This window comes from Buteo buteo, chromosome 20 (assembly GCF_964188355.1).
Source record: "Buteo buteo chromosome 20, bButBut1.hap1.1, whole genome shotgun sequence".
Lineage (NCBI taxonomy): Eukaryota > Metazoa > Chordata > Aves > Accipitriformes > Accipitridae > Buteo > Buteo buteo.
In genome coordinates, this window is record NC_134190.1 from 28,411,415 (window position 1) to 28,432,594 (window position 21,180).

General features: G+C 38.4%; 1 protein-coding gene across 5 annotated transcripts in view; it reads right to left on the reverse strand.

The window, feature by feature from the left end:
• Positions 1 to 2,705: 2,705 nt before the first annotated feature.
• Positions 2,706 to 21,180, reverse strand: part of TENT4A (terminal nucleotidyltransferase 4A) — a 62,346-nt gene continuing 43,871 nt past the window's right edge. Inside the window, exons 11-12 of one of the 5 annotated variants that reach the window (XM_075052180.1) lie at positions 16,188 to 16,346; positions 2,706 to 4,946 (exon numbers count right to left, since the gene is read on the reverse strand). In XM_075052180.1, the coding sequence (XP_074908281.1) occupies positions 4,770 to 4,946; positions 16,188 to 16,346 (336 nt within the window). In that variant the 3' untranslated portion in view covers positions 2,706 to 4,769. Of the gene's footprint in view, positions 4,950 to 16,187; positions 16,347 to 16,794; positions 16,852 to 21,180 lie in introns of those variants that run through there. The other 4 variants (XM_075052179.1, XM_075052183.1, XM_075052182.1 and 1 more) reach the window with 4 other exon arrangements.

Sequence of the window (21,180 nt, forward strand, 5' to 3'; positions counted from 1 at the left end):
AAGCGGCTGGGGTGGGACGAGATGCCCTTTGCACCCACAATCCTAGTATCAGAGGCACTGGCACAAAGGCCACTAGCAGTAACTCAGCAGAAAATTTTCCTGGTCTCAAGTGTAGATGTGTATCAACAGTATGAGCATGCATATGGGCTGTTCCCTGAAGGAAAAAATACCTCCATTCATAATTTCTCTTTATGTTTATGCATCAATCCCTCAATTAAAAAAAGAGTCATTAAAAAAGCAAGTGGTTGGAGAATCCCTAACTGATTTGAAACTGAAAGGCTGCTGTGCCACAGGCAACATTCTGTGCCAGAACTTTTGCAGTAGCTAACACTGAGAAGAACTTGACCAGAGCTTTAGGCAGTATTTTGCATGTTTCGGGTACAAAGATGTTCTACAAGAGACATCCCTATCATCCTTTCACTGAAACACAACTGTAGCCTGTGACCACTACTTTAACCAATTGTATCAGAAACATATGGCTAATCATCTAGCAAGAATCCTTCGTTAAAAAGTTAAAAACATGTTGCCTAATAAATCTCTCACAGACACAAGTTGTCCATAGGTTTCCTTAAGTGATCTCCTACTGCCAAGAATAAATGAAGGACTTCTGTCATCCAAAATAGGCAAGGCACCTCCAGGACCGAAACTTACACAATGTGTTGGAAGGAAGTAAAAAACAGCAAACCAATAATACAAGTTAATATCCTGGTTGAAAAGAAAGCCTAAAGCCATCAGAAGAAGATTTTGGGAAAGGTCAGCTACAGCAGTCTTCTGGCTGTGAACCTGAGGTTCAGTAAATGGTCAGTATTGTCATTCTGACACCATTTTCTGTTACAGGTGAATTAAAGTAAACAACAACCTGTACTGGGTCTGAATACTGGTGTTTATTTACAAACCAACAAGATTTGAGCTTTTACCCCAGTTGATTATTCCACACACTCACCCACTCACACCCCCAAACCATTATGTTTGCTAGGGTCTCAACTCCCTTCCCAGCAGGGAGGTTTGGGGCCAGTGTGCCAAGGTCAGGCAGAAAACCATGTCCCTTCACGCTGTACAGCTACCCCCAGTTACCGGTCCGGGCCTGTATCAGCCAAGGTCTCAGGGCATCCCCTGGTGTTCTTCTCCACGTACCTTCCTCATCTCCAGGATCTTTTTTTTTCCAGGTTTCCCTTCCTTCTAAGGCTACCTCCAAAATCTTTCTTTTTGGCACATCTACTTTCCAGAACACTCCAAGCCCCAATCAAAACAGTCTACATGCAGAAGTACAAGACATGATCAGCCACCTCATCAATGGCTCTGTCATGTCTCTTAACTGGAGAATTCAGAACAAAACTTCGGTTACGTTCAGGTGTTATCAAATTTATAACCAGACTATATTGGCAGCAGCCAGCAAGTAGAAGGCTTGTTGTCCTGGAAAGCTCAGAAGCTGACCCATTCATCCCCACACACATATACACAGTTATCTGTTGTCTGTTAGCATTTGCAAGTTAAGCTTTTCTTTTTGCCCACAAATGATAAAGAGGTCACATTGCTTGAAAGTCTACTATATTCCAACACTGCTCTTTGACAGATTGCTGCTGTGCCCATTCTCAAGATGTTGTCCCACAGCTGTTCCCGTGGAAAGACAAACTGCTGAACCAACAACGCTGTACCAGCAGTCACACTTCTGTCTTCTTGCCCTGCCTCCATGACAAAATAGTCAGTAGGGATGGGGAAAAGATCAGGTGGATATCTGAGATTATTGTCAGACAACAGGGGTTCAAAGGAACCAAGTGAGACTCCTAATGCATTAGGAGACTACTAACAAGGATAAATAGTTGGGCAGAATCTGTGGGAAGAATAAAGCAAAGTCATCATCTGGACAGGAAAAGGGAAAAGGTAGAGCCCAGGAAAACTGAAGTTCCAAGACCAATGCTGCTGCACTAAATCTTTGTGTGCAGAGATAATATATATCCCTCTGTCAGTCATGTCCCACTGACTAACTGACCCTGACAGAAGTAAAATTGTTATTATCCCAGCTATTACTGAGTGCATGTTATTTTCCCTTCCCACCACTTCTCTATTTTTCTCCAGTGGATACTCATTAAGACTGACCAAGTACCACAGACCTCTCTGACTGAATCCCTAGCCCTGCATTACTATCTATTAAAAATACTTTGGTTTCCTTTCTTGGAGCTCACAGATTTACACAAGTTCCTTCCAAAGGCTCAATTTCTGAAATTTTGAATTTGATTCAGTTACTGACATTTCAGAGTCCTCTCACAGGGTTAATAGAAGTCAACAAAAAAGACAAGCTGTGTCCAATCTTTGAGGAGGCTGAAAACTGGACAAATATTTTGAAAGGAATTCAGAAACTACAGGGAGAAACTAAAAAAAATTATATGGAAACTTAAGGTATCCCAAGGGATCCTTTAGTCAATCTTCTCTTTTAAGAATATTGTTGGGAACTGCCTCCAGCTCCTCTGCTCTCTCATTATCAAGGGATCAAATCCACGGCTACAAAACGAAGAGCCATGTTAGTTACTCCCTTTATAAACACATCACAAACATTTGTGGAGGGTATCCTTCCAAGCTCATTCTGAAGGTGTTCAGCATGAACAATTTAAAGCAGACATTCAAAGTGTATTTCAAACAACGGGGTAAGGTCAAGTATTACTTCATCCATTAAATTTTCCATAAAAATGTACAGAAGAGTGACTGGTCTCCAAAGTTTATTAAAAATCAAAGAATAGAAAACTTTACATAAAAATATGTCAATTTTAGCTTCCACATAGTTGTCCACACAAAAAATTTAAACATGATTTTTTTTAAACCTGTAGCACATAACCACAGTGATAGCCAGGCCAATTTATTTGGTTCACCATGACTGAAGTGTTACATGATACCACTTTTCAAATGAGTTTTGCTTTAAAATGGACGCTAGTATAAGACACCAACTAAAGCCTTTGAAGGCTCCTTAATGTAGTTATGCTCAATATTGCTAGTGTGTGAAGACTAAGCAGTACAGGCTCATGTAACAGCCCTTAGATATTATTTATGAATCAGCTCACAATTTTTAAAACTTTTTTTTTTAAATTGTGATGAGTCTGGAGCATTAAGACAAACTTTTTGCAAACAGATATGCACTACTCTACTTTGGAATGTTGCCCTCTCTCCCCTCAAGGACCTGTTTGTGTTTGACAGATTCAGTAATAACATGAACTACTTCTGCTTCAAAGGCATACAGCATATTAAAAAGCTTCATGCTTGACACCTCATTTTAATATTCAGATATCAGTTTTAAAACCTTCTATATCTGTACACAGTATAGATGTCCTGTTAACAGGATTCTTCAGCTTTCTCTGCTAGTGGACTTACATAACTGATCTGTAGTTTTCTGTATAGCTTAAGAACTCTCATTAAAAAAAACAGGAAGTCAGAGGGCATGAGATGTGACCTACTCCCAGGACAACTGTGGTGCTTTAAAAACTCAGGGTTAGGCAGGATGTACATTTTTCAAAAAGTTAAAGACAGTGTTTGTCATGGCAATACACACTTGCATAGTATACCTGTATGCATCTGTAAATTAAGTGCCAGCCACTCATACTGTGTACAACACTGGGCTGTGCTCTCCTGCAATACATTAAAAGATACTTCTCATAATGCTTAGAGCAGCTGAAGTACTTTTTATATATTTGCTCTTAACAGAACTAATGCATACTGCTATACAGATTCCTTAATGGAATCAACATATTTCCTTTCTCCACATTCCTTAAGCCGGGTACCTCTATTTAATAATGTTGTTTGAACCCAAACATTAACAGGTTACGTTACTAAAATGCATCAAAGCGTGTAGTTCACAGCTTTTTAATTTCACATCAGGACTTGAACCAACCTTTTTCCCCTCCCTCTCAAAAGTTTTACTTCTGGTACTACAAATGCTGGATTTGTTGTCTAGTTAAAGGAATAAAATTAAAACTCATTGGTCAGAGCAAGACAACTGATAGAGGCCAGACAATGAGCTAAAAAACACAGGGTCAAAATGCTTTGGAGCTTAATACCTTCTTAAAACCGTAAGCCAAATCGCACTTTCATTGTGAATCAAGAAGCCTCAAATATTACCAAATGTCATGTTTGTAACACTGCTCAGACAACCTGCCAAAACTATGAACCCAACTTAGATAATGCAACCTGGGAAAGGATCTGTAAATTAAAAAACCTCTTCCCCTTAAATATAACTTACATGACAATATGAAATTAAATTAAAAATTCCAAGTTATTGCACAAATTATACTTCCAATATTTACAGAGCAAAAAATTCTGAACTTTGAAAAAAAAAACAGGAGAGCAGCAAATTTACTTTTATGAATTCCCAACCTGATTTGCTGCAAAGAAAAAAAAAAAAAGAATTCCAAGGGGCTGAAGTTTCCTTCACTTCCAAAATAAAAGAAAACAGAACCCACAAAGGAACAGATGTAGCCACAGCAAAAAAGCCACAGCATTTGTAAATGTCCTTGCAGTTCTAGTGTCAGAGCTGCTTCGGCACTGTATGAACCATTGTGGGAAGGCAGAAAACGAACTTCCACATTTAATAAGGCTTCACAGATAAGCACAACTACTTCTTGAAGATGGACTGAACCACCACACAAAGAAACATGCAAAGAAGTCAGCTGCAGATATTTGGCAACACCAATAAAACGATGTGCTGGACGCTGGTCTCCATCCCTCAAGTCGAGTGGCACTCACTCCATTTGTCTGAACAGGGAAGGTCATTTTGGCATCTGCCATTATCTACTCAGACTAATAGGCAAACTGTCTCTGTGTTTTTTTCTTCTCCATATATTACGATTGTACTGGTGGTGTCCTCGGTTACCAACTGGTTGCCTCATGCCTCCACTGCTGACAGGGCTGTAGCTGTTGCCTTGGTTATGAGTTCCTTTCATGGAAAACTTCATTCCACTGTGCTGCTAAAAAACACAAGATAAGCACTCAGTTTAGGCATACAAACAACTGAAACAAGGCACATATTACCACTGGTATCTCCTCAACATACAAGTCATTCCCACAGAACACTGGTTGAAGCAACTAGTCCTTTCGTGCTTGTCTAATTTTAGCTGTGCAAGTCCAATGGCACTAACAGATTAAGAGGTGTTTTCTGAAGTACATGTCCTGCAAATTACATGGTGTAGATTTCAAAGCGTCCTTAAAACCCTTGGATCTCAGTGTGGACCATACTCCCTACACATCACCCTTATAAAAACAAAGACCTTCCACATTAAACACTGTGACAGTCATGTCTATTTTAGAGGATCTTAGCAAGAGCATGACCAAGTGAGATACACTCAGTAAGACTTTCAGAAACATCATGGATAAATGTAAGGGCGTGATCATATGTACTGATACATACAAAGCATGAGTCTGCTCAACCCATAATCTCACTCAGCTACAGGTAAACCAGCTGTGGCTTTTAAGGAGCTTGTAAATCCTACTGGTCTGATCATACAGCTAGACGGCTCCTAGACCATACCGCACATCCAGACCAAGGCAAAACAACTGAATGATCAGGAACATAGCATGACATTTGTTTTGGGGGAATCTCCAATAACTTGGAACAGAAACTGCCAAAAAGGTTTAGTGGCAGCCTGAGTAAATCTACAGGCATCCCTATCACTTAGTGGCATACAGTAAGTTGGTTTAATGTGTATGTATTTAAAATGGCTGCAAGAGTTTCAAAAGATTAAATTGAAACAGACTTCCCAAATACTGATAACTTCAATGCAAGCAACCTGACACCTGACAGCAATAAATTTAAGACAGACAACTGACTGCCTTTAACAAAGCTATACATCATTTTGTCTACCCTAAGTGGTTAAACAGGAACACCATAAAGCTGACATTTGAGACAACTGTTTAGAATGTGAAATATCTGCAGCTACTTTAGTAACCTGTATTTCCAAACAAGTTTGGAGTAGAAAGAAATATGAGAACACCAAGCCATCATTACAGTGATGTGCACAAAACCAAAACAGTTATCGAAAGCAGAATTCCATAAGCAACATTTTACTGTCAAATTATAATTAGAAGAGACACTGAGCATACAGTAAAACAAACTGGTGAAGACTAGTATTAAGGAATAAAGTTAACTGCAGGGTGGCAAAAAAACCTTAAACTGTTTTTTAATTTGTAAAGGCTGTCCTACAGCAACCTAATCAACCTTCAAGATGCACCTTCTAGACTCCCAAGACAGAGATGCTAAGTGTAGACTACCAATGGTATAATATTCAAGGACATACAGAAAAAGGGAATGCAAGCTGAGAATCCCTCATTCTTAAGAGACACAACTACCCAAACCTTATTTATTGACATATGTTGCTAAAACATCTACTGGAAGCTATTTATGAAAGTCAACAACATGAGACTAAAAAAAAATTTAGAGAATGTTTTATATTTTTGGCAAGTGGTCCTTCAAGCAAACACACCATCTTGTCACATCCTTGTGCAAAGTCTTCTAGTTCAGGAAGTGTACATCTGACTCTCAATTATATAAGCAGACAATTAAGCATCTACATTAAATGAGGTCAAAATACTAAAAATGATCCTTCAACAGTCAAAACACTCAAAACAGCCAGTCATTACAGTTACCCTCAACTATATGCTGAAAAAAAGACAGAGGAAAACTTTAGTTTTGCCACTGTACAACCAGAACAAAATTCTGACCAAGGAGCATACAAAGTCTCAGCAAGCCTATTCTCTTCAGCTGGAAATGTGAAAAATCTGGCAACTTCATCCTCATTTTGGCGATTCAGAAAGAAAATTATTGGGGGCAGGAAGGCAGGTCACCACAAGATCAGACAAGCCCCACGGCAAGTATGACAATTAAACCTATCTACCTGTATCCTAAAAGAAGTTGTATCCCTGGTTTATTCAGAAGGTAATCAAACTTCCAAAGAATGATTAATAAGCTAGCCAGAAAGCAACCTCTAGCTTGTCATGAAGCATTTTACACTGTTTTTTAGGCCATCAAGATAAAGACTGTCAAACTGTCAAGAGCAGAATCTGAATCCATCTGTCTTACAACTCATCAGCAGACAGCAGGTACTTAAGGAAGTTGACTCAGGGACCTCTTAAGTCAGAGATGTTGCCTTTCTATTTACTAGTTCTCAACTAGATATTGTTTGCTCATCTGTTCAGATTTTTTAAGCCATAAGCTTTTAGCATCCTGCATCTTGTGCTTTGGCATTTCACAGCTTAAATGAGCATCATGTTTAATTTCAACCTACTATCTGATATTTTTTCAGTTCTTAGAGTAATTAATTTCTTGTCATTCTGCTCTCTGACTTTTCCATATACTGCTGATGACTACACAGACCTAGATCATATACCTCCTTATTTTATTCTCCAGGTTAAAGAATCATTCATTCTTCACAAAGAAGCAATTCCATATGTTTGACCACTGTTGCCATCCTTCCCTATTCTTCTCCCATTTGTATTATAACTTTCTTCTGATGTAGAAGGCAAAATTGTACTCACTGTTCATGATGGGGGACGTACATGGATTTTTACACAATGTTTTCATTACTGCTCTTTATTCCTAATAATGTCTGAAATTTGGTTTGACACTCAATTCTCAGTAGGAAATCAAGAAAGCATTATCAAAGCAGTTTTCTGCAAAAACATCAAGATCTCATCTTTGCAAGAAACCGTCAGCCCAGGGCCTACCGCTCTTTACAAAGTTTAAAGTATTTCTCTCCCTCCTGACGCATCGCCTTGAAAGGTCCTGCACCCCTTCTCAGTTGGCCCTTAAGGAACTTAACACCACAAGCAAACTTCGCCACCCTTCATCCATTGCCTTTCAGATGTTAGGGAGCATGAGGCCCAGCACAAACTCCTGCAGGGCTTTCCTGGTGAACTCCATTTACTACAAAAACTGAATCTTTGTTTCTAAGTAGTTAATTCTTTACAAGAGGGCACACATCTTAATTTCTTTCTGAATCTTTGTAAAATAAGTTTACTTCATATCTTTTGGAAATCCCAAGACGCTGTATCAAACAGCTGTCTCTGGTCCACACACTTCTGGATATTCACATGCTCAGGACTCCCATAATCACCAAGAAATGGCAAGTCTAATCTGATGATGGCTGGAAAGAGATCAGATAATCAAAAAAGAAAGCCCTTCATCTGTGATACGACAGACAAATCTTTAGATGTTTTGACTTCTTTAGATCTGTTTCTCTTGATAGAATAATCTCTCCCATCATAGGGCTATTGATTCAACAACTGAATGATAGAACTGGTTTGGTTTTGGGTTTTGTTTTGACAAGTCTGTTGAATTTGACCCTCTGCAAATAAAAGTTGCTAGATCTGGAGGGAAAATTTAAAAAAAAAAAATGCATTTAGACAAGCCCAGGGGTGGCAGGGAAGGGTGGAATTCTGTGTCACATAACAGATTAGAAAAATTTCCAGAAATTTTAAGAAATTTAAGAAAGGGATGTTCCTGGCCTTTACCCCAAACAACACAAACCTGGCAGAAATTGAAATGCCAAGAAATTATTTACTATGGAAACAAAACTTTTATTCTTAAGTACTGGCAAATTTACTATACAAAACTGCTAACATTCAAAGACTGCCATTGTTAGAAAAGAAAATTTATTGCCAAAAATAAATCACCTACACTTTGAAATAACACAAGTAACATAAAAGAGCTGAAGTCTAAGCATAAACAGGGTTTCTGAATTGGTTTGGTGTTTGGGTTTTTTTGCCTGTTAGCATCTCTAAAGAAAGAAGAAAAAAGCAGAGAAGTGTTAGCAATGAAAATGAAGTATCAGTACTCTAAAAGAAAAGCGTTTATACATACAGCACTCAAAAATAATTGGTAAGGACCTACAAAGCTAAAGAAAAAGTTTAGAAAAGGCACAAGACAGTTTAGAAAGAACACATACTTACTATTTTGTTGCTAAGACTACAGGATTAATGGCCATGATTGAATCTAGTCTGCAGTTGATCGGAATTGTAATCAAACGCATACTTCAAAATCATTCCATGTGAAATATTATGGAGTAGTATTCAGAAGAACTTTAATGCACCATTAACATTTTAAGTATCCATTTAAATAACTTAACATACATCCTCAAAATATTTCAAAGTTCTTTCCAATTTCTCACCATATTTCCAAATTCTCTATTTTAGGCGTGTAGCAAAAAAAAAAACCCACAACCAAAAAACCCAAACAACAAAAAACCCCCAATCAAAACCCAAAAACATAAAGAACACTTTTTTTAAAGGATTTATGTTTACTTTCCCACTTTGAGCATAACATCTGGAAATATACTAAAAATATGTATTTTGCATGTAAGTAAAATTTAACTTCTTGTTCTTTATGAAATAAATTCACTGTTTTGCAGAGAAACAATGGGCAATGACCTAAGCAATATTTTAGTCATTACTGCATGAGCAATAAATCAAGTATTAGGCAATAGTTCAACCTAGCCTCATTACTTTACATTAGCTAACAGGATTCTACAAGATATTTGCACCAGCCACCTGGGTGTACTCTTAATCTGGTAGGATTTATAAGTGGTTTAGATTTCTAAGCTGAAGTATAGCAAAACCAAAGTTCTTACTCAACTTGTTTAGAACTGGTGGTCTGGGGAAATAAGGCCCAAGGTACTGCAAACTTTAAAGACACTTCCTCTCCTTTTGGGCCCCTTGTTCAGACCTACTGGCTACTTTCAGCTACAACTGACAAGATCTTGAGTCCTGAACAGATTTTATAAAATGAGCCAAAACCCATTTCTGCTCCTGTTAAAAGAAAACAGCATTTATGCAACCAGCTGTGAGAGCAGCAAAGAAAAAAAAATCAACATGGAGATTAGAAAGAGCTCAGAAGCAAGAAAAGTTTTAGATGTTTCTTATCTTCTAACACTAGAGACTGAAAGACTCAAAGCCACAAGGGAGCAGGTTATATTGGTCCTTCATATCCTATTTTACTTTGTGCAGTAGCTCTGCCAGTAGCCTGTAACAAAAGGAAGCTTTTGGTTCTCTTCACCTTTAACAATAGGTTAGGCAAACTACTGTTTGAGAGACCAGAGGGCCTAGTCCCCAGAATGAATGACTAACAGTAGATACTACCATCATAGTCTGAACATATTTTGAGCTACCTTGTGGTAAAGGAAGTAGAATCTGACACACAAAATAAACACCCTTTTTGATCTTGTCACCAGTCAAGTTTCAAAAGTGAGGGGGGAGAGTCAAAACAACACTACCAGAAGACAGAACTCATACTGCAACTTTGCTGCTGTTGTGACATGGGCCATGAAATGTTATCTGCATACTTGTCATTAAGGAGAATGAGATAACAGCTTCTCTAGCATAAAGCTGACAATTTTAGACCTTAAAGAGAAATCTTACCTCACTGAGATTTCTCACCTTTTTATTTGGAACAGAAAGGTATTATTACTGTGAGCAGACCCAAAACACTTTCCAAATGATGAGCTGGTATCAATACAGTACATGTGAAAAAGTCAGTAGAGGAAATGCTTCTGTGAATATTCAATCTCAGTTTGGAAGCAACAATCTGATCACAGTGACACTGGAAGATAAAGGTGTACTACGCAAACAAAAATCAGGTATTACTTCTACATTTCTGTAAGCCTATCTTTCATTTATGGTGGGTTTATTTATGTTTCTAGAAATTACTATTTAGACTTTGTGTCTTTCCTGCAACTCAAAAAGCACTCAGGAAGCAACCAAGGTGGCCAGAGACTTTCATACAGTCATATAAACATCTAGGCGGGATGTTTATACGGAGACCTCTGGAGACCTGGATGTCTATACGGAGACCTCTGGAGATCATTTAGTCTGACCTTCTGTTGTAAGCAGAGTCAGGTTGGGTTATCCAGGGTCTAGTCAAGCTAAGTCAGTTTCCCTATGCAGAAGGAGATCACCACATAAAGACTGTCCATGTAAATATATGAAAATCTAAGATGAAAAATATCTTGAGTACTGCTTTCAGCTGAACAGCCTCTGAAACTCAGATGCAGTTTTTTTCTTCTCTCCATTCTTTGGGAAATAAAACATCATCTTTTCCTGATTTTGCTTGTATTAAATAAAAAAAACAAGCAATGATCTGTCATACACAGAAGATGGGAGTCTGACATTTAGAATCAAAACTGTTTCCAAAGTAGACAGTAGCATCCTCCTCCTTTTGCCTAACAAAATGTATGGACACCAAAAAAGTATTCCACCCTAAATGAGAGAGCTCTAAATAAAAGATAAGAAAAATGCCATTTGGCTGAAGAAACCTTCAGTACCTAAACAGCTTAATAATGCCACCGAAGAAACAAGCCAAGTCACTTCTAAACTGAAGTTAACATACTAAAAACTCTGAAGCATCACACTACACTAAGGGAATTTAGCATATCTGTACATCTGACTAGTTGATGACACCTGCATTCTCAGAAATGTTTGGTAAAGTGGACTAGCATTCAGTCTTGACATGAATTAATCTATCTTTACAAATGTATCTTTTGTCAAAGTGAACTACACTTAACCTGCCTGCACACATCTAAAAGATATACATTTTTTACTCAAGTCCCTGGCCAACGTTATTTTTGTTTCCAATGCTGCTAACTTTTGAGGAATCACTCCAGAGATACTAGCAGTATCAGCATTACTAGTCAGACAAAGCAACACCATTGACAATTATTCTAGGTAAGAGCAAACTTAAGTATTTTGGCCAGTGAAGTGCCTGTAAAGCAATATAAACAAGGTGTTTATAAGTTTAAGTGTCTGGCCTTATATGGCCAAACACAAAATCTGAAAAACAAACTACTTCTACAAGTTCTTCTAAGACTGTGGTATTTCAGCACTGACATTAAGGTTTCATTCCTAGTTGTCTCCTGTGCTTCAGAACTGAGCCAGTGAATGCTGCTATGAAATTTTCAATTAACATATTCACAATCAGACACTACTCATCTAAAGGGTCTTCAGTGGAGGTTTTCTTAGCCAACACAGCAGAAGGACTGGTGGTTACTGGCTTTAGCTACTTTTGAATCAAAAGACTGCTCTTTGGGGAAAAAAAACACAAAGTAAAAGAAAGGAATTCTTCTGACGTAAGCAACACAAAGTTTCTTCTGTCTTCACTGGTGATGAAGTGACCAGCATTCCAAGAACAACTGAATTTATTTCATCCCAAAATAACAAGGAAAGTAGTCCTTTCTTCTCCATGGGAAGTCACCAAGCAACTTCTGCCCCCTCCATTCATCTGGACATGCATGCCAATATCTGTTTTTCTGCTTATTTCAGTGGGCAGCACTGCTTCATAAACTGTTCTGCTCTCCCAAGTAAAATTTCAAACTGCTTGTCAGCAAAGTAGAAGAATGATTACCTTGGAAAAATGATGATGATGATCCCAAATAGCATGCAGACCTTTATCAGGAGCTTAATTAGTCCCTGAACTACCTGGAAATTCTCCAATTAATTATGCAGTATGTAAATAGAATTGGTAATCACACTAAAGCTATTTCAAAAAAGAAAGTATTAGGAAGCTCTAATGGCAGAGAATTTGCCTAGAAGGCTGCAAGTTGTTCAAAGTACAGTTAGTGCTCTTGACATTGGCACCTCCTGCTTTTGAGGGTAGTACTGGAAACCTAGGTACAGCTTCCAAGCTAAACTGAGGCAGAGAAAGTTGCCAGAGAAAAGGCTGAAGACACCATGCAGACAAATGACTCCCTTTCAAAGACTTTTTTAATATGAAAGAACACTTGCTGTTAAGAAAAAGGCTTGCACATGTTCAAGTCTATCAGGATAGGAGTCCTCTGAGCTAGTAAAATGTGCCCATTAAAAGTTATAAACTAGCATGGTCTTAAGTTACATTAACTGCAAAAGGAAAGCCATCAACCTAATCTAGCTCAGTCATGCTCCAGAAAGTTGCAAATGGAGACATTTACAGTATTCTGGGTTAGAATGATTTCATTTCCCACTTCTGACTTGGTCATAATTCTTATGAAAAAAGAACATTTCTACCTCACAATACATAAGCTTTTGGTAAATTCAATGCAGAAAAGCCATCATCCCATTTCTGAACTGTAGATAGCAAGAAATTCCTCTGATTTAACATGAATCTCAAAGGCACATCTTTGTCAAGCAAAAGCCACAGAAAAATTCCCGATTTTTAACATAAGTATTGTACAAACTACTAAAAGAACAGTTAACAAGTATTGGAAAGGACAGCCAAGTAACAGAAAAGCCAGAAAAAGTGCTACAAAGCAGTCGTTTTTCAAGATTCAAAATGCCAACAGAGATCCAAAATTCATGCAACACATTGCCTCTTCACAACTGAGGCAAAAAACTCTGGATGCCAACTTGTTTTGTACCAACAACTGCATGCCTCAAAACCGGATTCTTTTTTTGTGTAACTTTGATGAAGTTAAGCTCCAGGGTACCTCTTCAGAAAAGCCAAGTTGTTAAGGAAAAGAATAAACTCAACTAAGTTTGTATTTTAGATGAAGTTTAACTTCAAATAGCTCTCCAGTTTTATTTTAAACAAACTTCAAAAGTTTCAGACTGTACACTAGCGTGTGAATACTCAATTGCAGGCACTAAAAAGCAATATATTGTTCTCTCAGCTTCTCACTAATAGACAGCATTTCCTGTGCAGATAAGCTGGTTTTGCCTAGGTAAGATTCAACAGTAAGGGAGGACAAATAAAAGGCGGGAAGAGGCAGGGAGGAATCTGTGTCATCACTTAGAAGGTCAAAACAGAAGGCATACCTCAAGATACAAGTGGGGCTTTGTAGATGACTGAGGATTGTGGAGGTAGCTGGGAAGAGCATGTGATAACAGCTTTCAAAGATGGTACCCTTTCTACATTAACCTGCCTGCAAGGAAACAGTGGAACACCTGCAGTATGCAAACGGAAAGCAGCCTGGTCTAAATGAAAAAGAGAGTGAAAACCGTTTCAGTGACGTGCCTAGAACAAGCACTGGCATAGTAACTATGAAGAATTTGGGCATCAAGCTATAACATACCCTAACTCAATGCTGATATTACTGAACATTGAAAATGCTGTCCAGATGAAATTTCTTCATTGTTTATCTAAAAAGTTTCAACATTTAAAGCATTATCTGATCGTTTGGGGTTTTTTTTATTCTGTAGTAAGCAGCAGTTACCATCTCTAGACATATAAATCAAACTCACAAGCTGAATGAGAAGTATTCCCTTACATCCCAGGCTCAAAGTATTTTGATCAGCAGCATGCAGTCCAGCTGGAGGTCAGCAGCTAGTGGTATATCCCAAGAGCTGATACTAGGACCAACGCTAGTTAACATCTTTGTTAATGACCTGGATGATGGGAGAGAGTGACCCTCAGCACAGTTACAGATGATACAAAATTGGAAGGAGTAGCTGATACATAAGATGGTTGTGCTGTCATAGAGGGACCTTATCAGGCTGGAGAAATGGGCTGACGGGAATCTCATGAAGTTTGAAAAAGTGAAAGGCTAAACTCTGCCCTTGGGAAGGAATAATCCTCCACACCAGTACACACTGGTACCAACTGGAAAGCAGCTTGGCATAAAGCGACCAGGGATTCCCAGTGTTGCATCAAGGAAGGCCAACAGCATCCTGGGCTACATTAGGAAAAGTATCTCTAGCAGGTCAAGGAAGGTGATCATTTCTCCTCCACTCAGCACTGGTGAGGCCACACATGGAGTGCTGGGCCCAAGTCTGGGTTCCCCAGTAACACAGAGACATGGACATACAGGAATGAGTCCAATGAAGGTCCAAGAAGATAAATAAGGGACTGCAACATTTGTCATACAAGGAAATTATGACAGAGCTAGGACTGTTTAATCTCAAGAGAGAGCTCGGGAAGGATCTTACTGATGGGTCTCACTAACGAGAGGGTGTAAAGAAGATGGAGCCAGGCTCTTCTCACTCGTGCCCAGTAAAAGGACAAGAAGCAACAGGCATAAGCTGAAATACAGAAACCACCATTTAAATTTAAGAAAAAACTTTTTTACTTCAACAAGTTGCCCAGTATCTCCATCCCTTGACATACTCAAAACCCTGACTGGAGAAGGCCTTGAGCAACCTGCTGTAGGTGACCCTGTTTTGGGCAGGAGAGTTGGAGTAGGTGACTTTCAGGGGACCCTTCCAGCCTCAACTACTCTGCGATTCTGCAAAATACTTGAACAATCTCAAAGCAGAATCTGAAGCAAATACATCTTGTGTCATGCCAGTGCTGAATCAAATTAAAAAACACAAAGTCATTAAGTTGAAAATATCCTGGCCCTAGATTCCCAAGAACTGTGATAGAAAGACTAAGAAAAACCTTGTAAGAACCTGACCAAAACTAGGTTTCAAAAAAACCAGTTCATTATTTTGTTATCATAGGCTACCTACAACACACAACTTGCATTAAAGCTCATGTGAGGCAGCTGTTCTGACTAATAGTTTTAATAATCAAGATTGAGGGAATATTTTCCTACAGATAGAGGCACTAAGGCTGCAAGAAAAAAAACTTTTTTTTCCCCCGTGTACTATAACAGATACACTAGTTAAATACTTCGGGCTAGTTGAGTAACATACCGTTTCCCTGCATGTTCACCTCCCAGCATATTTAAGCACGCAATTTTTTTGGTAAAAATTCTTCTACACATGCCCATAATTAATTTTCTGTTCTCTATCTTTAAAATGTATTACAGAAAGTTACAAGTGTAGTCAGATCTGTTCTACTAATGCAAAATTAAGACAAACAAGCCTAGAGAGGTCAGTACTAGCTCTTCAGATTCAAAAACTAGTTTACAGATACACCACCTACATGAAGTTTCTATTTTAAGAACAGGAAGTTAAATAGCCTAAAGATCTGTAAATATCCCACTGGTTAGGTACCAGGAGCCTCAAATACAAATTAAGAAGTCAGACATCTGACACTCTCCCTTCAACTTATTCCTAGGCATCAGTGTGCTGTGGAAGGGCTCTTACATTCAGAGATGCATCTCAAAAACCGAACCCTTTCCCACCCATTCTTCTCCCCACACTTCTGACATGGCAGATAAGTACTTTTATGGTTACACGAAGTTTAGCACATGCTATATGAAGGTTATCTTCAGAGGTTTTTAGACTGACAGCACAGCAAAAATGATCTACACTTCCGATTTGATCGCTTTCTCATGAAAAAGTTGCTCCATTTAGTTGGCTCATACCTGATTACTGGCGGCCATTATCAAGGTTCTCGTAGGCGCAGATTGGGGTTTACCACTTGGCATAGGCAATGCGGGTGGTAAACTGGCCATAAGCTGAGTCGGTGCTTGCAGACTGAACTGGTAAACATTAGGAGCTGTGCAAGGTGGTGTATCAGAATCCTTTTGGCAGAGAAAAAGGGGAAAAGAAAAGCAACTTTACAGAAAGTACAGTATATACAGGCTATGCATGTGAAAATGCACCCAAATATCAACTCATGTGAATACTGTAAAATTTAATGATTTTTTTCAATGATAAAAAATATAATATAATATAAGCCAGCACTATGTTTATTTTACACATCTAGCAAAAGTTTAATTGAACCTGCATCAAGGAAACAATGTCAACAGGTCTATGGCAATCACAGGTCAATTCCAGTCAGCTCAAAAGCCAAAGTTATATCTCTACCAAATGCGAATTAAAAGATGGGAACTAAGGTTGGGAAAAAAAACAGAACAAGAACAGCAACACTGTTAGTGATACAAGGGCTAGAATTTTAGATATCATGACAGAATCAGTCCTCTGAACGGTGTTCTGGATTGTACTTATCTGTACGGCAAAGTTACTCACTGTAATTGTTATAGTCTTCTCCCATTCTACCCAGCAACAGCAAAGTTAGGGCTCCACCTACCAAGAAACAAGGAGACGGTCTGCCAGTCAAGACTAATATACGCACACCAGTCCCCACTTCACTGCTAGTTAGGAGTTCTGTTCCCCTCACTTTCCAACAGAAATCTGAGTGACAATTCTTCAGGGGAAGCAAGATGGATGTAGGTTTACAGAAAAAAAGATACTATAGTGGAACTGGTATTACTGATTACTATTCATCTTCCAGCCTGACCAACAGGAATTACAGAAGCATCATAAGTAGTCATAGTGGTGATGTTAAAACACAGTGTGCCTGGAGCACTTAACAGACAACAAGCAAGGAGGCAAGCACAGATGTAGGGGTTTATAGGAATTGCTGAAGCCTGAAAACACCCAACTTACTGCCTCAATTCTTAAATGACCAATTATTTTCTAAGTTGAGAAAGTTGAAAGGCAAGCCAAAGCCTTTTGAAACAACTTTGAACACAGACCTTTTAAAACTTATTTTTCAGCCGTAACACAATGGCAACAGATAAGTACCCTTCCCTACATTTTACTGCTGCTTTTTAACTCACCCTTAATTCCAAAGTGTTCTGAACTTGAAAATAATGGAAAAAACTATTCTTTATCCCAAAACACTAGTGTTTTTTCCATTTCCAGCCATCTGGCTCAAAGTACAGCAAGAGATGGGACTTGGCCAATTATCAGTTTAGGAGTTACCATATTAAAAGACATTACTGGCTTAGACTATCAAGGATCTTTACTGTTAATTACTGAAATATTCTATTGCTCTTTCTCTAAAAATTAATTGCCTGGAAGCAAAAACTCTTCACTTAAACCAAGAAAACTTTAAATAGACCTCCAGGGCTACTACTTGCCCTCACATGGCTGTGCTTTCCAAATTAGAGTCTTCAGTTAGAGAATAGGCTGTCTAGGAAAATGTTTTCAAGGACAGAAACAAAAAAAATATTTTAAAGATTTTCTTGGGGAAAGGAGAAGGTCACTTAAGACAGACTGACAGTTGTGAATACTGAGCAGCCTAAGCAATGAAGTACTAGAAAGCAAAACTTGCATCCCAGCTGAAGTGAATGCCCACAGTAGAAACAGTCCTCAATAAAACTGTCAGCTATTAGAACAACCACTCCTAAGTTGTGCTTACTAAAAAATAAGTTCTAAAAAGAAAAGAGCTGCTCTCCTACTAGGTCAACTAGTGCTAAAAGTTACAGAATGCCTTTGCAAAGCAGTTTCAGATATTTGCATCATTAATTCACTAGAGACAGATCATACTGGTACCAAGAATCTGTGCAGAAACTTAAGTCTTATTTATGAGATCAGATGTTTACCATTTAATAAATATGCTCACAGTGGGCATGTTGTAGCACTGATCAAAAAATTAAGCTTAGTTGTATGCACATGCAAAGTCAACTGCCTGGATGAGATGGCATTTTTCTCCTTTGCCCAATCTTAGAATATTAGCCATGGGAACAGGCTAAGGTCTCCACAAAGATGAAGCTGATACTTTCTTAAGTAGGTGGTAGAGTCAGGTACAGGGGCAAAAACTTGGATTTCTAAGCTGAAGTTTCTTTAGACACTATTGGTCATGGAATTATTAAAAAGCTTATAAAAAGAGAAAAAAATAAAGGAGTAGTCAAGTTTGAACAGACAACTTCTGCGCATGCTCACAAGTAACCATGAGCAGGCAGATGGGAGGGAAAAGGGGATCTTACCATCTATCCAAACCAATGCATTATCTTCTCTGATGCAACCTTCACAAACCTGACCAAGGAATAGTTTTAGTCTCTCCACTCTTTCTCAGCTGCTTAGATACAATTAGACCCCCTGAAGATTCACAGACCTAACCTAGATGGGACACTTCCCATTTACAAGATTTCCAAGGGGTTTTATGCAATAAAAAGTTAACTCCAGTATGGAAGCAGCAGCAGATGGAAAAGAAAAGGAAGTCATACAGTTTAACTGAGACTAGATAAATTTCAGCACAAGGAAGCTTGTGTTGCTTTATTTTAATTTTGTAACAGGTATGTTCTTCTGCCTCAATGTTATTTACTTATACACGTCTCATACAAGTAGATTCTATCTCTCTTCTGAGGTCATCCTGGAATGCTAACAGGATTACTGTGTGGAATTGATATGCTGACTTATCAGCATCAAAATCCTTTTGTGAAGAGCATTACCTTTCTTACTCAAACTGAAAGGTTAACCTCAGTGACCAGAAAATTGAGCCCAATGTGAACAAAACTGGTTTTCCACAAGCACAGCCTACACTGAGGGATTAAGTCTTATTTGGTCTTCTAGACAGGATTCTTAAGTGTAATCTGTAATGCTTCAAGTTTGCACAAGTTCAGAAGACCTACAAGTAAGTAAATGCACACAGGTAATACTCTGACACTTTAGATCCATATCTGGAAGACAAAAGCTCTGACCCTTATTAGGGTAAGGGCTACAGACATCACACTGCAAAAAGATGAATGTAAAATAAAGGGGTAAGATCACTCAATTTTAGCAAATAATCTAGGGATAAAGCTACAATGACTGCACTAAGAGCCAAGATAAGTTCCCAATCTCTTGAATACTACTACTATGAATGCCAATCATACAGAGTCCCTCATCCTGCAAGGAAAATATCTTCTAAAGAGATGCTTTTGGAAACAAAGAGAGACTGCCAGATACAGGTTTATCCTACCAGTAAGTTTCCATTTTAAAACATACTCTTTAAACCACTTTCAACTTCCTGACTCAGAACTTAGTACCTGGAAGGAAGATTTCTATTATTCATAGCCTTGATTACTGAGGACTCTTTAATTTACCTTAATGTTAGAAAGAAGATAAAGTATGGAAGAGACCTAGAAACTCAAGTGTTAACGATGATCTCTCATCTAACTGCAAATTTTGCTTGAGAAGTGGGATCCCCTAGCCTTCTGTCTAGACAAAAACAGTGAAACACTGCAGCTGTATGAAAGATGAAGAGCTGAAGCAATCTTACAATCCAAACTTCTCTTCCTGACATCAGGAAAGAACAAAAAATCCTTTACTCTTCTGCAAAATGCATCTCCCTTTATAAAAAGTCCCAGGACCCCATCAGCAAAACAATATTTACTTACCAGAAGCTCCTTACTAACTAGGTCTGGCTGTAAGAGCTTATTCCATTCCATTAATAACTCAAGGCTTAAGATACAAGGTAAACTGTACTGGTACATTCATCCATCAAGACAACAGTTCAGTTTCCATGAATTTCATGTGCACTTGATCATACTCATATGCTTGCTTTCCATGATTCTAAATGCATGAAAAAGCAGTGCCTTCTGCTTTGTTTCATGTAGTCGTCAGTTGAGAAGTTTCAACTGACTGACAACAGCTTCCATTTTAGAGCTTTCAATTTCCAAGACAATGTTTTTTTTAAAAGCTGGAGTGGCCTAAGAAGATTAATTCACAGTCTCAGTCTGTTTAAGTTTTGGCCCAGTGGTAAAAGAGTCTAACTATCCTAGAAGTCAGTATTCAGAAATCAAAACTTAAACAATAGAATGCAAATTTCTTGCTTATGTGACAGATTTGGGTTCTTACACCCCACTGCCCACCTCCCAAGAATGAACTACAGAGGTCTTGGCAAGAAGGTTCTTACTGTTTCTATTCTCCAAACTTCTGCCACTAATTAAACAATTTTTTTCTCTTTCCCACAACATTCAGGAGCTGGAAGCTGAGAGAACAATGACCACTTCAGTAAAAATTGTGTTCTATCTTTGAAAGCAAAGAACTGAAAATAGTGAGAAAATTGGTGTTTATAGTTAACACTTTACACAGGTTTTTTTCATGTGCTCCTCTCATTTCTTAGAATTAAAGTGATTTAACAGCTAACTGCTGCCAGTCTTAATCCTTTTGCCTCTTTTCCCATTCTGGCCTTCTCCATTATACCTATATTAGCATTTGACATTATTGAGCCAATTCACAGAGGTGAACCACAGAAATAGTAATCCTCTTTTTACTAGCTTCACCTTCTGAATCAGCTCATCATAGGATTAGGTGAACACCAGGGCAGAAAAGCAGGAGCAGCTAGTGAACAGAAACATCCCTAGCAAGAACATCTAACTACTGGATTGGCTTGGTAAAAGTGTAAAACCACGCTCCTTGGAGCATAAAGCAACACCAGAAAACTTCAGACATTTCATAGTTTGGGGCCACGTGCAAGAACAGAACTTCAGTGCATGTTCTCACTTGAATGGTTTTAGCCCCAGCATACTTAACTCTGCTCAGTAAATCAACATGCTTCCAAAGTGATTTCATGGATTATACCCCCCCCACATCTCATTTCTTCCACATCACCTTGTGCCATTTCCCTTTTTGGTAGGTGGAGCC